Here is an 18,144-nt window from a genome sequence, read left to right on the forward strand (position 1 = left end):
GTCTTATATGTGATAGTCAAGAAAAAGGTGAAGTGTCAAGAAATAGTCAAGTGAAACCCATTGCCTAGGATCACACACTTTGGTAAAGTGGGGAAGTTGGGATTAATCCCTGGTTTTCTGGTGTCACCTTGAGCAGTTCAGTCACTAGATATATCTGCTTCACTTTCCCTATGTCCACTGTACCACAAAACGCCAACCTGTTAACCCTACTGCCCCAAGCACCATTCTGCTGGCATCAAGGTGGCCAGTTATCTCTCGGACCACAAATTTTGGCACCTGGAAAAAGGTTTGTTAGTACCCAAACTCTAAGGCCTTCTGGGATAGCCAACACAAGGATGTACATTCCCAGAAGACACTTTTTAAGGATCTTAAGTCTAAACTAACAGAAACGCTTCTCTTCTGAAAGGAATCGACATGTTCCAACTCTCTGAAGTCCAGGGGATTGGGCGGAAAGGCAATCATTTCTTTACTTTAACACTTGCACCATCACGCTTTCAGGTGTAGGATGAATAAAAAAAAAAATTAAAAAGTCAAATAAAATCAGGGTCACTGAGTGCCGGTCTGTCACCTGGCTGCAAGTCAACCGATCTGAAGCATTGCTTAGTCCTATTGGACATTGAGAGTCTCGTTCAATGGCAATAGTGGCTCACATGAGGTTAAATGATCTCAGTTATACATTAGCCATAGTTTTAACAGTTAAGCAACAGTAAGTATAGCACATCCGATGCCCTTCATACTACTACTGAAAAAGAAGCACTCGGTTGCCCAAGTGCTGAGTCCACCTCATTCTCCAACGACTCATCTAATTCATTGGCATTCTGTAAATTCAAAACATATCCAATCACCAGTATAGGAAGTGGAAGCAAGTTATCCGCAACGCCCTGATGGGCATTTTGTATACTCTGAAAGATGTCAGTTGAATATTAAGATCACTTGTCTCCAATCCTCAACGCCAGTACAATCTTTTTCAATGCCAATACTATCAGTCTAGTATCATAATGACTGGCTGTGCATTTTTAATCCTGTACCAGAACGTAGGTCTGACACTGGAAGTTATAGGTTTTGTTTTATAGTCTAGCACCAGCCCTAGATCCAACTCTGACGCCAGAGACAGCAATTGCAACAGCACAGAAGGAAGCTGGACTGAAGCCTGAACCAGAAAGATTCCAGGAAATGTGTCCCAAGAGGTCAGCTGGCACTGGGGGAGGGCCTGCCCACTAAGGCTATCAGAGGGTTCAAAGTTGCATCAGAGTGAACGAGGAGCATCTGAAACTTACAGCATGGCATCCTTAAAGGCCACTATTTGCAGCAGAATTGACCGTGAATGAATGAATTCATGGCAAGCAAAGATCAAAAAACATATCAGAGTCAGAAGACTGATCTTTCATTTGGCACCAACATGTCGGATTTTGAATGGTAGGATGGGCTTAGAGTCTTCCGTAGCCTTTTTTTTGTACTTTGCTTAGTGTTTTTTCAATTTACTGTAAGACTGTGCGGAACCAAACTTTGCGCAGCAATTGCCTCTTGAACAAAGTCCCACGTGACCCTGGCACTTTGGAATAGGGCCTATGTTTCAACTGTGACCTTTTACGTTTGGCAATGCAAAGGTTTGCCTCGCACACCTAAGCACATTTAGGTGCAAGAGGGCGCATTTATTGCACGACTGAGTTGTGTCAAAGCCCAAGCAGCAGACACACGTGAAGGTCTATGATCAACTTTAGCTTCCTGTAGTCTCTGGATAGCTTGAATCCTTGAAGAGGCCTCTGAATATAAGTATTTAGAAGACAGACCATGCTGGGAGCAGAGCACCGGACCCACAAAGCGTGCATTAAGAACTAAACCAAAGTCAGCAGTACAGGATCACCATGTTGCTAACTACTGGCACAGTCTGGTGCTTGGGGATACAATTAAGGAGAGGAATCTGCAATTTGAAGTATTCATCTGAAAGTGAAAGAAAGCGTGCCCCCCCCCCCTCCCCCCAGACACTTTGCTGGGTCTCCTACCTCGTTCTCCATGCAAGGGAGTCCACTACAGCTACCAGATCAAACTGCATAAACCTAAAATGTACTTCTAGGAAACTAGCTTACAAAAAATAAACACCACCAAACTTAAACAATCAGCCTACAGCATGATTCTGTAACTCAGACAAGCTAATGTTCAAATCAGACTTCTCTCCCTTATAAGAGAGAGCAATGCCAAGCAAGTCCCCTACCCTTCCCACTGGATAGCAAAGATCCTCCAACCAACTGGTTCATAGTATAAAAGAGTACTTACGGTCCAGCCCATTCAAGTAGCGCATCCTGATTTCACAGTGTCCCCAGACTGCACTGACCACAGGGTAAAGTTTCTTGCCCTTGAGTCCACGAAAGGCCACACCCATGTACTGCCCGTCCACAATGAAACTGAGTGTGCCCTCATCCATGTCAAGCACAACAACAAAGGTGTCGGGAACAATGAAAGTCTCATCAGGCTCCAAGAACGCAGGGTATGTTCTGCTTTGCTGATTTTTGCCATCATGGTAGAGTTTATTGCGTCCCAAGTCCCAGCCCCAGGACTCCCCATTGTTCCCTATCAGCGTTGTGTATCCCACAGAGTGAAGGGGAGCATCTGCTGTGGCCACTCCAACAACAGCATGTGTGCCCCGCTGCCTCATGACCCAGGAGATCTCCCAGACGTGCAGGCCTCTTGTGTAGCCCACCTTGCCACGGATTGCATCTGTACTCTGTGCCACGGGATGTCGGTGGAAGATGAGTTTGTCGTCCTCCTTCACAAAGACATTGAGTGAGCGGTCATCATTGTTCCAGGAGTGCTGAAGTTGAACCTGGTGCGAGACACATGGCATGTCCAGCAGAAGGTCCAGACGGGGAGGGGTGCAGTAGTCCTGGCCTTGCAACTCCGGCTTCAGCGGCCTGTAGCCTGGGTCCCGCATGTCCACAGTTTTTATCCCCACAGTGACCTTCTGGCCCATGTTCAGTTTTAATTTCAACTCCAAGGGCGTGTACAGGATTGATTAGTCCTGCCCCTCCAGTACAGCAGTCCAATCAAACAGCAGGTCCCACATCCAACTCTGCAGGGCTGTGTTGAAGACGTGTACAATCCAGAGTTATCTAATGGAAAGAATAAAGATTGCATTAATAGGGTAGGTTAATCATCAACAAGTATGGCCCTCAAGCAGGAGTCCCTTTATGAACCCTGAACCGCAGGCACGGAGCAGACCCAGTTACAGATTGGGCAATCCCTGCAAACACAAGGGAATGGATTGCAAGCTTCGTAGAAGCGTTTTAAAATAGCTAGTTTCACATCAATTGCCCTTTAAACCTGAAACAAAATTAAAGCAGGCTAAGAATTAAAGGTAGATGTGCTGGAACGATATCACTATAATAAATGCTGCTTCGAAAAATCTACAGATGCATTAGATTGTTACATCCAGTTTCAAGAACACTTTAAATCACCATTTTATCTTTTACTGATTAATACATTGAGAAAGAAGGAAAATAATTAAGCACAATAATGCCGAATACACATCCGCTAAACCCTCTATTACCAGGGTGGAAAGTGATTGGCTGTGAAAACCCAACAGTTACTCTGAAGATGGATGCTAACACTCACCCTGCCACAACACGATCAACAAAAAAGACTTTAAAAAGACAAAAACATGGTTTTCGTTTAGCAGATAAACATCCAGTACCCTGTCAAAGGTGCGGCAGTATCACTACTGTTAGCTACCAACTACTGGTGTGGTCTAGTGTTTTAAGAGTAAGGACCAGTGCCCCAAAAGTCATCAACACAAACTATGCCATGAAATAAATCTACCTAGCACACAGATCAATAATTTGTTGGCAGTATCAATGCTGTACACAGTCCAGAGCAGGAAACCAGATTATGGCCAACATGTATTATTTCGTCCTAAAGTTCCATCGTCCATCCTAATGAGCAGTGACATTCCAGTACAAACTATGTTTTTTTCCCAGACTATGTGCAGCACAACTTACACTACTCAAAAGAATTCCATGTTTGCTCAACTATTTCTCCGAAGAAACAGCCCCATAAAACAGTAAAAAGAATAGAAAGCTGTAGGGAGTAGTACGACGGTCAAAACTGGCTGACAATCTGGCCCCTGCTAGTCCCCGAATTTTCTACAGGATAGCGCACAATTTGTACCTAAATACAGCTCCTTGAGTTGAGGTAATCATGACGGTGCCTGTCAGTAGCTACAACTAACTGCCTAGAAACCCACAAACCCTGGCATGCAGTATAAACATTTTCAAGCAACGAACAAAGCCAGTGAACATTGACCACAACACCAACTTACTACAGCAAACAAGCATTTGCAATCAACCGGTCTCGCATTTACAGGAGTTTGAGCTATTGGCATTGTATATGAAAATGCCTTTTATGGTTTTAGTTTTTGAAACATAAATAAAACGCATTGTCATTTACGATGCCAATAGCTTAAACTTACGTAAATGCGAGACCTATTTCATTGCAAATTGGCTACAGTACATCTGCCATCAGTAAGTGTGGTCCTGCTTCAGTGTCATTCGAGAATATTTCTATATGAACATATGCTTGAATAGTTTATTTTGATTGCCAGTATGTTTGGAAATATTTTTGGCATGTATGCGCCACAGAGTATGTACATGTTTGTGTTAAAACATATCTGTAGATATATTCTTTAAGGTGATTTTGCATAAGTGAGAGAAAGTTACTGACCTATAACAATAACCTTCCCAGCTCACAGGTCCTTTTTAGATGCATTCTCTCGAATAAGTGTACAGCCCTCTGGTGCCCATGTCCCAAAAAGCAGTAGCACACCTTTTGGCGTCAGGGACTCTTTAGAGCTTAGAAGACCTTTTTGCCTTTAGGAGTTCACAGTGATGGTTCGCAGTGACGGGGCTCCCCTGCTAACTATGAAGAATGGTCCTGGTTATCCCATGTCTCACAGACATTTATTGGCTTTGGGCTGAACGGGGGCCCCTGGAAATTAGGGCCAGACTGAACCCAAATCAGCCCTGGCAATTTTCGAAGACCAGCCCGTAGGGAAGCACTGCATGGCTTCTGAGGCTGGAAACGCTAGCCTGCTGTATTGGTTACTATATAGCAGCACTGCTGCAAAACATCCCCCTACCCTTCCAGCTTGCTGGGGAAACTCACGATACCCGACACAGCAAGTTCGGTAATACCTGAAAGGTGGGAGCCATGCATTAGGTCCCTGGAAGTTCCTCTTTCAGTTGAGATGGAAGATTTACACAGGAACTCCATATACATTTTGAAACATTATCAAACTACTAACCATTTAAATCAGGGAGGTTAGGCGAGTCACTTCTGATTCTACTAAGTAACGTATGCTCGCGAACCACTGTTACAGGTTAGTAACTTTCCCATCTCTAGCACAGGACCCTTTGCCAAATAACCATGTAATGTATATGTTCTTTAATTTAAGGGTTGAGGTGTCCTCCCAATTTATGTTAATATTTCAGCAATAAATAGGAAAATCAGAATGCTTTAAGTTGTAGTATTTCAGAAGACCATTACATGTAATGGGGTGACCCTGTAACCCTCAGAACCTGGGCGGGTAATAACTTGAATAATAATGGTTCTGTCGGTGATATTAGTACTTTGTCCCTAATTAGGATACAAAGACAGCAGTATTTTTATCAAACCAATTAAGTACACTGACCACAAAATGAAAGGAAAGCGAATATTTTTACTCAAACACTTTCATAGTTTGAATTTGAAATACAAAAAACTACAGATGCTGTCCCTACAAATGTACTTAAAACATATTTAACACATAAGCTTTGTGCAAAACTTGATACACAATTAAAAACACAAGTAAAATTATAAATTCATATACACATTAACGAAGACAACTACATATACAATAATCTGCTAGGCACAACAATTTGATCTTGATTCCTATGAGATTTTGAGTAGTTGGTTCATATAAGGAAGGATTGCGTCGACGTTTCGACCCTGGGGGCGATGCAGTGATTTAGCGCATCAAGAGCGGGTCTTCATCAGGACTGTATACATGTTGGCCCAACAACAATCGGAAGGTTTAGAGACACGAACGGCTTGTATCAAAAGTAAATCAAGGAATAATCGCTTCATTCTGCCTCCTGTATAAATAAGCAGTGCGGAGGTTTGAGGAAGATCAACGCTGCCTGAGTCGGCTGACCAGCAGTAATTTTGAGAAACAGACTAGGACTCCAAGTGGAGCAAGGTCCATAAGAGGCTGTCCAACATGTATACAGTCCTGATGAAGACCCGCTCTTGATGCGCTAAATCACTGCATCGCCCCCAGGGTCGAAACGTCGACGCAATCCTTCCTTATATGAACCAACTACTCAAAATCTCATAGGAATCAAGATCAAATTGTTGTGCCTAGCAGATTATTGTATATGTAGTTGTCTTCGTTAATGTGTATATGAATTTATAATTTTACTGGTGTTTTTAATTGTGTATCAAGTTTTGCACAAAGCTTATGTGTTAAATATGTTTTAAGTACATTTGTAGGGACAGCATCTGTAGTTTTTTGTATTTCAAATTCAAAATATGAAAGTGTTTGAGTAAAAATATTCGCTTTCCTTTCATTTTGTGGTCAGTGTACTTAATTGGTTTGATAAAAATACTGCTGTCTTTGTATTTCAGAAGACAGCCTACAAAATAGAGTGACCACCCCAAAGATCTCCTCCAAGAAAATATCCCGGCTGTGAGAGAGCTCTACCACCAGCCAGATGTCGCTCATGATCAACACCAACAAACTATCAACAACATCAATCATACAAACACCAGTACTACACGGAAACCCATCAACTAAGCCTTCTGCCCAAGAAACTTTAAAAACCAACCAAAGAGACTGCAAGAACATCAAATCTCACTACTCTTCAGATGCCCCCTGAAACTAATCATCGAAAGCAAAAAAAACACAACAGTTTTCTGCCTAGGGTTTGAGGAATTTTGTTTTTTCACACTTTGTCTAGAAAGTGACAGTCCTCTTTTTGAAGGCACACAAGATTTGAAGGCAGATACGGCCAGTGGTCTGACTGTAGTATTACAAGTATGGCAGTCGAACCATTAAGGAGAAAGGCACCGCCAACGAACAGACCTGCCAGACAACGAGAATCCTCATTATGTCAGGTAGGCGGTTGTTGAGTTCGGGGGAGTGGGGCAGAGGCGACGAGCAACGAGAAACTCTGAAGATCTTAAAACATATCTGCAAAGCTCCAAAAATGGGTGTAAGGACACTAACCAAAGACAGACGCATAATCTGATGCTAATGAAATGGTAAGTGAGCATTTGTACAAATAGAGTTTCATAAATGCAAGACCTATTGCATTGCAAATGCTTGTTTGTAGAAGCACCCATGCAGCGCTTTCACATTGTCGGCTGCGTCCCTTTCCTTAGCACGGTATGGGCGCTTTTACAAAAAAAACAAAAAAAAAACAAAAACACATTTGTTGTCTATTTGACAAACCAATGCTTTTTTTGTAAAAGCGTCCCATGCCTAGAATGGCAGCTGCACCCTCTTTAGACGTGGCACGTCTAAAGATAGGGGCGCAGTCTAATAATGTGAAAGTGTGGCATGGGGCAGTTTTATTAAATAAAAAAAAGTTACAAAATAGTAAAAAAATTAAAACTAAGAAACATGCACCCGCATTCAGCGCCGCAAACAAACCAAAGGCACAGCTGCCACTGTACGAGCGTGGTGAACCGTGCTATGAAATGAAAAAGAAAAAAAAAAAAAAAAAAAAAAGAAAAGCCAAGTGATGGCGGGAGGGGGTTGAGAGTCAAAATATTTAAGCAAATGGTGCTCAGAGGCTGTAACTAAAGCCTACAGAGTAACACAAGTAACAGGGGGGTCCACATGGTAGGTTACAAAATGAGACAAGGCAGTACTAAGGAGGGACTACTAAGCCTATTGACCAATGAAAAGCCACAGTTTTCACAGGACAATGACAAGTCAATGAAAAATATGGGCGGAGTGTGGGCAGAGAGTGTGGAGCTTCAAATCCATACCTGAATACAGCATGCCTCACAGAAGAGCGAATGCGCTGCCCAGGCTCAACCTAAAAAGAATGCTGGGAAGCACCAGAACAAAACCCAGTGATATTTCACTCTTAACATGTATGTGGTAGTGCAAACAGATACAAAAATTGTACTGCCAGTTTTTTCTTAGTTTTATAGATAAGCTTTTGCAGTCAAGTCCGGGGGCAGCTCCTCCACTGGTCTTTATTCTGTGTGACATTTAGCCCTCAGAAAATAAAGGTTATCACCTGGCAAAATGAAAATGCATGAAAGTAAATGTTAAAATATATTCACAAAATTCAACTTTATCACTCAATTTACCCAATTGAGATGCGAGTCCTAGGACAGGCTGTCCAGTGAGTCCCGGGCAGGACCGTCCAGTGACAGTTTGTCCTGGAGGTCACTGTAAGCTGGGTAACGGACTCTTTCCTCTCAGTCTACCTCAGCTGCATCAAGAACTGCATTTGGCAGGGTGCAGCACAGCTGACAGCAAGCTGTGGCTCGGCCAGTGCGAGCTGCAGGACGCTGCTTTGAGCGCTATGATTGATTTACGGGCGCAATTCAGTAACCAGCCGCCTGCCTCCCACACCAGCACTCAGGATGTGACGTTCCCTGCAGTGCCAGCGTGCAGCAAACAACTTGACTGGGCCCAGTGACATCAGGCTGACAGAGCTGCGCCGCAGGCAATCATAATAATGAAACATTGTACCCTTAGCAGGGAGTATGAGCCTGCCAGCACTGAACACCCTTAGCTCAGCAGCGAGCCTCAAGCATGGGAGAGCAGTGCACATGCCACAGGCTGTGTGCCGCCAGCTGCCCCACTTAAGTTTTAGGCAGCGCTTCAGTAACAGTCACTATGCATATGTGTGACAATGTATTTCAGTGCAGTAATGGGGAATACCAATGCATTAGTGTAATGCTGATGCGTGGTACTTGGCAGGACTGACAACTACAATGGTCATAGCCTATCACATGCCAAAGAAGCTGGCAAATGAGTGGATTTTTTTTTCATTACGAGGGCAAAGATGTGCTGCCATCCGGTTCACTCAATTTCAAGAGGACCCCAGATATTACACAGATGTCACAGACCTGTCAACTAGGATTTGACATCAATATCAGCAAACATTTGCTATGAAATAGGTCTCGCATTAGGAAAGTTTGAGCTATTGGTATTGTAAATGACTTATTTATGTTTTGTTTTCGAAAATAGCGAAATTTAATAGCTTTGTGATCTACAATGCCAATAGTTATAACTTTCGCAAATGTGACACCTATAGCATTTGTAAAGCAATGTGTTGTATTTACGTGACTTACATGTATTGATATTACAAATAACAATGGCTTTTAATTTTTCTCAATACAAAACTTATTGTAATTTATAATGGCAATAGCTTAAAGTTTTGTAAATAACTTTTGTTAAGATTATGATATTTGAACCAGGTGTTGAACTGTTGTACAGATTGATGCTGTGGTGGCGCGGAGTGATGTTGTGATGGCGTACGAGTGATGCTGTGGCGTTCAGTGATGCTGTGGTAGCGCATAGTGATGTTGTGATGGCGAACGAGTGATGCTGTGGCGTTCAGTGATGCTGTGGTAGCGCATAGCGATGCTGTGATGGCGAACGAGTGATGCTGTGGTAGCGCATAGCGATGTTGTGATGGCGAACGAGTGATGCTGTGGTAGCGCATAGCGATGTTGTGATGGCGAACGAGTGATGCTGTGGTAGCGCATAGCGATGTTGTGATGGCGAACGAGTGATGCTGTGGTAGCGCATAGCGATGTTGTGATGGCGAACGAGTGATGCTGTGGTAACGCATAGCGATGTTGTGATGGCGAACGAGTGATGCTGTGGTAACGCATAGCGATGTTGTGATGGCGAACGAGTGATGCTGTGGTAACGCATAGCGATGTTGTGATGGCGAACGAGTGATGCTGTGGTAGCGCATAGCGATGTTGTGGTGCCCCCGAGTGATGCTGTATGGTATGCTATGTTTTGCGGCAAGAGGGTGGGCGAGTGGGTGTGTGATGGTGAGGAAGGGTGATGGTCTGAAGTAAATGGTGGCAGGGCAGACATAAGTCAGAAGAGACTGCGCGGTGACAGCGTTGGCAGCCCCCTGCTGCTGCCTGCTACACCTATTAGCTACATTTAATGCCCAAGGCCTACATGTGTACAACATATATAGTGCTCCTCCCATATTGCTATTAACTAATAGTCTTTGGCCGCTGTCCTAGGGGCAGACCTCATCCCCCACCTTCAGCCCTGGAGTGAGGCCGGCTCCCTGCTTCCTGCATCCCTAGAGGGGACCTGCTCCCCACCGCCTGCTACCGCGCTTCTGGCTGTGAAGAGTGCTTGCTTTCCCAATGCCCGAGTCGCTCGGAGCACTCAAGAGAAGCAAACCTACTTTGCGTACATGAATCAAGAAACATTCTGTACAGTGCCAAACTCACTTTTAAAAAAATAATTAGAACAGATTTCAAAGGGCCGGAAGTGGAAAAACACAGAAAACTGGATATTTGCATAATGAACCAAACCAACTATGTTTTTAACGACTGCAAAGCACAAGATGAAATGCTGATCATTAAAGTGGGGTTGGGAAAACTAAAGGACAAAGACCAATCGCATGTACTGCAGATGCAGAACCTGAAAGCCGGACGAATACCGGATGTAGGTGTTCAACAAGGATGTTGCACAAGAACCTCCCTTCTACGCATTAGAACAAATATGCAGCGACGAACAATCACCTGTGAGGTTTGGCGGGGAGAATCACTTTCAACAACTGGATAACCAAAATCTGAAAAGCCTGCTATGCGAGACCATGAGATGGCAGACCATGAGATGGCAGACAACGCTGCAGAATGCAGTGCAGCATGAAAAAGCTCAAGGCACCCAGAGCCCAGACATACAGTGAGCTGCAATGCTGCCTAGGCTAGAACAAACGCTTACACAATGAATGTAGAGGTGACACCCTTCCTTCCAGAGCCTATACAGGGCACGGCAGAACACGGACCCATGCAGATCTATGCACCTGTACGCAGCACAAAGGACCCGGGGCAATCGCCCAGGGCCAGGGAGGGGATATGCACCTGTGCACTTCAGTGCGGGTCAAATGGCAATGGAGGGCTCAGCTCATACAGGTCACTGCAGAGCAAACACTACAAAATGTCGTTTGAATACAGTAATTTGTAAGCACTAACATCCATAATGTACAGCAAGATGTCTCACAGAGTTAAACTCTTGCTGCCAACATCTGTTTTGATCGGAAGAACAAGCAAAGCTAACATAAATGTCCGTCCTGCCTATGTATGTAAACTGCGTACCAATTCGTTGGTTAACTAACCTCTTTTGTTGCAGCGCTTTCAAGTCGTAAGTGTGGTTTGCAGAACTAAAAACAAATTATTGCTCACACACTTCATATGTTTTGGATTCTGGAACTGTTTCCACATTCCTTTAACCATCTGCTGATATTTCGAATCAGTTTTCTCGGATTTTCTCACTGCAGACTCAGCTGCTACTTATTTATGTGTGTTGTACACACATGTCAGCGTCTTCTCCACCACTAACATAGCTTCCTGCTGCGGTGTCTGTTCATACTTTAGTTTTTTCTGCCACTTACCCTCAGGAGCCTGCAGCTGATTGTCATTTCACTTTCTGCTACGTCATTTCTGTGTCTGCAGTGCTGATACTTTCCACTCTGTATTTATCCAATTTCAATTAAATTGATTATAATTAATTTTAATTTCGGTGTATGTGGATACCCTTCTATCAGCATTTAATAAACTTTCATTTCATTGTTTATTCCAGTTTTTATTTCAGTGTCTGCTGACAGGTTATACCACTTAATACCACGGCGTTCACTTCAGTGTGCACTGACACCTAAATATATATATTTTTGTATATGTTGGATTGATCGGTGTGCAATTTTTTAAAAGCACTTGCGGAGCGGTTCTTAAAACTCAGCGCCAAGTGAAGAGTGAAAACCCATCCCCTGCTGGAACACTGCTGTGCTAATGTCACACTTTCCAGAAATGTGGAGTACTGGTAACATTTATTACATCCTATACAGGAGAAAGAGATGACCGGAAGTCATGCTTTGGGGAGTAGGAGGGTAACTCATGGCTGAAGTCAGCCATTGTCAGAGGTAGGGGTCACTTGCCTGGACCCTTCGCTGAAATGGCTGATTTGAACCCTTATTATCAAAGAAAGGAGAAGCAAAGTGTACTTGTCTGAATCTTCCAGGGCACCTAATTATTTTCCTAAAAGTATTGTTTTCTGCACGAGTGCCTGCTAGCTGCGTTCCTTCGCTACGGAGCAGAATTGTGAGAGGCGGCCCACTTCGAGTATTATGGTAATGCCGAAGGGAAACAGAAAGTGCGCTTCCAAAGGCAGAGGAGCTAGAGAGATCTCGGGTGCCGGAGGAAATCTCTTTGGATGTTTCAGGAAAGCCTCTTGGATGTTGCATTGAAGGCAAGCGGGGCAGCCAGGCTAGGCGCAACATGTACCCTACGTTTCCTTTACGAGTTCAGGATGGGAGCGAACAATGGCAAGCAGTACGGGAGTGAGGGTAGGTGAGGGTGCCGCTGCCTGCTTGAGGGGGCAGAAAGGGGCTGCGCTACTTACTCTGTCCTCTACAACATAACGGTATGTTGGTGCACGCCATGGAGCCCCGCTCTGCCCTCGGTCGCTTTTGCCATTGAATACGGTAACTTTTGCCGATGTCTGCATCGAATCTCACTAGTTTCCTCAGTGTGTTTTTGTGCAGCGTTGTGAGATCGCTATAGTAACAACAAGTTGACATTCAGCGATCCGCGAGCGCTTGAGCACAGGAAGAGGGCCGGCAGTCCAGGAGCAGCGAGGACCGGCAGTCCAGGAGCAGCGAGGACCGGCAGTCCAGGAGCAGCGAGGACCGGCAGTCCAGGAGCAGCGAGGACCGGCAGTCCAGGAGCAGCGAGGACCGGCCAGGCCCGCGCCCAGCAGGCACCGGAGACGGCGAGCGTCCACGGACGTCACCTGCGCGCGGCGGTGACGCAGTCGCCGTGATCGTGCACATCGGCAGCTCCGAGACTGCGACCAAATCCCATGCGCGCGTGGCCAGCTAGTCTCTCCTCTCCCATCGACGATGCTGCACGCGTGGCCAGCTCCCGTCTCCACTCGCTGTCTGCTGAGCCGACAACTATAGTTCTCTGTGAGAACGCGCTTCTAGCCGAGACCTAAAAAAGGGGGAGAATTGAGTGCATCTGCTGCACAGATCTCCTTGTTACCGAATTTCACACCGACCCAACGATACCTGCAAATCTCGCACTCTCCACATGTAACAACGCTACCTAGTTGTGCAAACTGTACATCTTCTACCACCCCCCAGGCAAGAACGACACTTTCATCCAGCACCTCATGAAAATCATTACAGCTAATGTTACCCCCCCACTCCGACATTTTCCGCGGTGACTTTAATCTGCACTGAATGACCTCATTGAACCTCAGGTCAACGCCCTCTAAGACTTCCTTGCTGACCAATCACTTACTCAAGCCTGCACATTTCCAACTCAAAACAAAAGGTTCCTTGCTGGATTGGATCATTGCTAAAGCAACGGCAGTCAGGCTTCACTCAATAGATCCATGAGACTGGTCAGACCACCACGATATTACTGTCCTAATACCCAGCATCCACAAGGCAAGGTCAGCACAACCTGTGAAACAAACTGGCTAAGAGACACTAAGATCCTAGACCTCGAGAAGCTGGCTGCACTTTGCGAGAATTACCTCCACCACCTCCAAATCTATCAAAGGTAAACAACCTTACAGAGCACTACAACTTGACTAGGTCTGACATTTCACAATCTTGCCTTGCTAAAGCTAAAAAGATCTCAAATCAAAGACAAAACCCCCTGGTTCAACAGATCACTCAACAATGAAGGAGGACTCTCAGGCTAACAGAAAGAAACTGGAGACAGCACCCCTCAGCCTCCCAACTAAAACTCTGACACACCAGAAATTAATACAACAGGAACATCCTCAAATCCGAAAAAAAAGTACTTTAGATCGGAACTGGAAAACGCCAAAAACAGACCTCATAAGCTCTTCGAAATGATCTAACGCCAATCAAACAAACTGGCTAAAACGTCCAACGAAACTACAAAATCCTTCATAACCTGGGAGGCATTCTCCTTTACAGCCAAAATTAACTCACTATGAAAATCAACTTCACGCTGCCACCATCTGACCTTCTCCTCCCAGACCCAATGAAAAACTGAAGAGTCCCTGATAATGGCCAGGAGAGGCACCTGGAAAGTCTTAAGTCGCCACACAAATTTCCAGTTGTACAGAGTATAATAGTATGAGAATTAGGAAATGCTTAACGAGGATAGGCCTCAGTCAGCATGCATGGTGCAATGTGTCTGGGTGTCTTCCAGCTTATTGTTCTGCAGAAAGTCTCAGGAGGGAGGACTTTAGTAATAAAATAGGCTCCATTAGGAGCAATAAATATTTTGAGGTCCTTTCGATACCTCAGTTGAGGTTCAATGAATATGTTCTGTAGAAGGAACCAGAAGGGAGCATGAATCAGTGACCCGGACAGCTACCCCTGGACGAACCAACAGTTTTAATGCTCAGTGGAATGAGACTGTTGAGTGGGAGGGAAACCTATGGCTACAAACAGACTTTTAGTAAGTTACTGGTAGTGCTGGAGGCACCTGAAAATTACATTTCTGTGCCAGCCAATCCCTACAAGTGAGTATGGGTGTGTGAAGTCTCCAAGATGGCAACTTAGCTGCACTTGGAAAATTACACTTAGGAGTTGGATGGCCCACAGTTCCGGTGTAGATATCTGGGAACAGATGTACACCTAATCTGATGCTGGATGATAAACTGACTCAGTGGGATAAGCCATTAGGTTAAGTGTTGGCAGTGCAGGACACAGTAACGGGAAGGGGTAGGAGGGCGGGTGAATGGTCCCAGCAAAGACGCGTCACCAATCCAAGCTCAATCTAGATGCTGCTGAGGAAGCACACATTTCTCTAGTGAACAATCAACCACTGAGACACTGGATATGTATGTAGATGCACTGAAATGACATACTACTAAGTGTGAGTTCGAGATTGTCACTGATCAAACCAAGGAATCAACTGTTACCAGACGTTAAGAAAATACAGGAAAGTTACTTACCTGCAAAAACCTTTTTCTTGATGAAGACATTGACAACAGTAACCAAGATTTTGAGTAGTCTGTGTAAGTACTTTGTGTAGTTAAAGGAAACGGAACTGTCATTAACAAGTCTCTGAGACACAAACCATTGAGTAATGGCAACACGTGTTAACATTAGAGAGAAAAAAAAGTATGCTGCATCATTCAAACAATTAACTCTTTGCAAGGATTATGCTAAATGTGGCACTTCTGGTCACTTTGCTGGAGTATGTAAGAAAAGTTACAAAACTAATATGTTATTGTTGATTCTGAACAGACTGGTATCCAGTTCAGATAATTTACTTTTAATAGAGAGTACACAAAGGATTTTACAAAATCTAAGGATCCCTTGAAGACTTAATTGAAGGTGATGTGCAAATTACTTACTGAATCTGGATTTTAAATTACCATAATTTCGAGACCTTTAATTAAAAATATTAATACATTTTTTAAAGTGTCAGGAGGCATTGTGTTCCGCACATCTATCCCCCAATGCTACAACGGATAGACTATTGATGTTTTAAATGGTCTCGTACATTTGTCTAAGCCTAGTACATGAAACTTCAATTATAGTTCCTATATTTAAAAAGGGCGACCACTCTTTACCATCCTGTTGAAGGCCCAGCTCGCTTATAGCTACCACTGCAAAAATATTGGGCAGAGTAAATTATAACAGGACAATGGAGTGGGTGGATGCGGAGTCCGTATTAGATGGATGTTCAGACACAAACTGGGCACTACTGGACAATGCCATAACCTTAAAATTTAGTGATAGGTAAATGCATGGCGTAAATACATGGCGGCTAAACAATCGCCACCTTACCTAGCATTCATGGATCGGACGTCTGCATTAGACTGTAAATAAGGCCAAATTATGAAACCTCTTTATTGCTCGGGCCTCAATATTGCACTGGTCAACCCTCTTGCCCATAGACGAGAGGGAATGGATCCGTATTAATCAACCAGAGGAGGTATCGGGAGACTTAGGGATCCATTGTGGAGTTAGGCAGGACTGTATATTGGTCCCCCTTTTATTCATTTAATAGGTAAATGATTTTCACCCCTCACTTCTAGGTGCTACACAAGACGTGCTAATCAGAAAAGGGAAACCTTTCCCAGCTCTTTCGAATGCAGATAATTCAGTGCTCATGGCACATACTCCGAGGACACTACTGCTTCAGTTAGTACAGTTGTTAATTTTATGGCTTCCCTTGATCTTAAGACAAATTTCACCAAGTCACATATCCGGTCTTGTGGCCTAAGTGTAGACCTTTGTCAACCTTGTCGAATGGTGCCAGTTCTTGACCAGCATCAGCACCTTACCTTACTTCGGTGTCTTGTTTTCCTCCCAAGGATTCTGGTTCCCTAATACTGCAAATAGAATGCTAGAATGTTCCCGGGATAATAGGTCTTTCTGTAACTTACCGCAAACATCAGTTGGTGATCCTCGATTTCCCTTCTCTAGATTTACAAATCTCAGTGCCTTCCTATTGCCATGTACAGTGCTGGGATATGGGGGGATCTCACACTAAAGCAATCCAGCAAGAAAATAGATTGCTCAGGAGGGTGCTCTCTGACTAATTAGGTGGGCGGATGAAAATGGCAAAGAATTCGGCATTTCCTTGAACAAGGGGTTACAAATACCCTGGTTATCTTATGTAAAAACTGTACATTGCCAACTAGGTGGATTTTTTTTTTCAGACCCCTTTACATGTTTGTCTAAATAAGAGCGCGACAGATTCATTTCTCAGTTATAAGGAATCCTAAAGGCTAGAAAGACCGCTCAGAAAAACTTACTGTGATCAGATATTTTGAATTATGAGGCCTGAATTGTACAAATTAAATGTGGCTCGCTCGTAGTCTTGGGAGCGTTCCTTATTTAGTTTGAGCAGGCACTGTTAAATACCCGATTTGGATTGGGCTTTACTCATCTTGAACTCTTGCATTGCCCTTATGACGATTCATCTGGACAAACAATGCTCACTTTGATCTTCTTTGTAAGTTTTATGCACGTTACATCAAGCTTTTTTAAAACACAGCTTTGAAAGAGACATCGGTGTAATTCTAACTAATGCTAGCCGGCTTTTAGATTTTTATTACTTTTAAATAAGGATTAAGTTATTTTTTAGTGTTGGTACCTTTTTAAAAACTGCCATACCTTTTTAAAAACTGCCATATTCGCCAGAAGATCAGAGCTTTGATAACAGATTTGCGATTTTGCACCGGATTTATTCTGAATTGTTTTAATGTGTTTTTGTACTGCGATTTATGGTTGCTAAAAAACTCCAGAATAAAGTTGGAAATTGAATGGAAGGTTATTTTAAGACTTTAGATCATTTCAAAGCCTTGAAGCCCAAGGAAAAGTTTGATGGATCTGATGGACCAGACATTTTTGGGTGGCACATAAGGGATGTTTGGGGATTATATTCAAACAGGGTTGTACTAAGTTATGTGTGGAAGAGGATCACTTCAAGGGCCAAGCTTACATTTTGGACAACATTCTTCTGAAACAAGTATTCAGTGAGAAAATATTGGGTTTTGAATAGGTTATATTACTCAAACTTACAGCACTCTAATTAAGCACAAGATTGGTGTGTACCTATTCGTGTCAGTTAAAGTTTGGATAAGTTGCTCAATTCACTGCAGGCTGGAGTAATTGAGCCAGTTGAATGCTCAGTGTGGTTGACACTGATAGTTGTGGCCATGAAGAAAAACACTCAGAATGCGAACGGACTTGATGAGTATAAATAATTCTATTTGAGTGGATGGCTGTCCAATGCTGAAGACAATATTGGTGCTTTGGCCGGAGCCAACTATTTCCCCAAACTGGATATGTAGTCAACATACCTTTAAGTGATTTTGATAAAGAATCTAGACATCCAACTGCTTTTGTTAAGCCCAGTGGCGTGGTTCAGTTTGAGGATGCCTTCTATTTA

The 18,144-nt window shown here is 43.7% G+C and overlaps 1 protein-coding gene across 1 annotated transcript in view; it reads right to left on the reverse strand.

The window, feature by feature from the left end:
- Nucleotides 1–18,144, reverse strand: part of SPSB1 (splA/ryanodine receptor domain and SOCS box containing 1) — a 122,282-nt gene that overhangs the window by 20,328 nt on the left and 83,810 nt on the right. Inside the window, exon 2 of the mRNA XM_086921395.1 lies at nt 2,275–3,107. Within this exon, the coding sequence (XP_086777521.1) occupies nt 2,275–2,968 (694 nt within the window). The 5' untranslated portion in view covers nt 2,969–3,107. The remainder of the gene's footprint in view (nt 1–2,274; nt 3,108–18,144) is intronic.

Source organism: Lissotriton vulgaris, chromosome 5, assembly GCF_964263255.1.
Source record: "Lissotriton vulgaris chromosome 5, aLisVul1.2, whole genome shotgun sequence".
Taxonomy (NCBI): Eukaryota; Metazoa; Chordata; class Amphibia; order Caudata; family Salamandridae; genus Lissotriton; species Lissotriton vulgaris.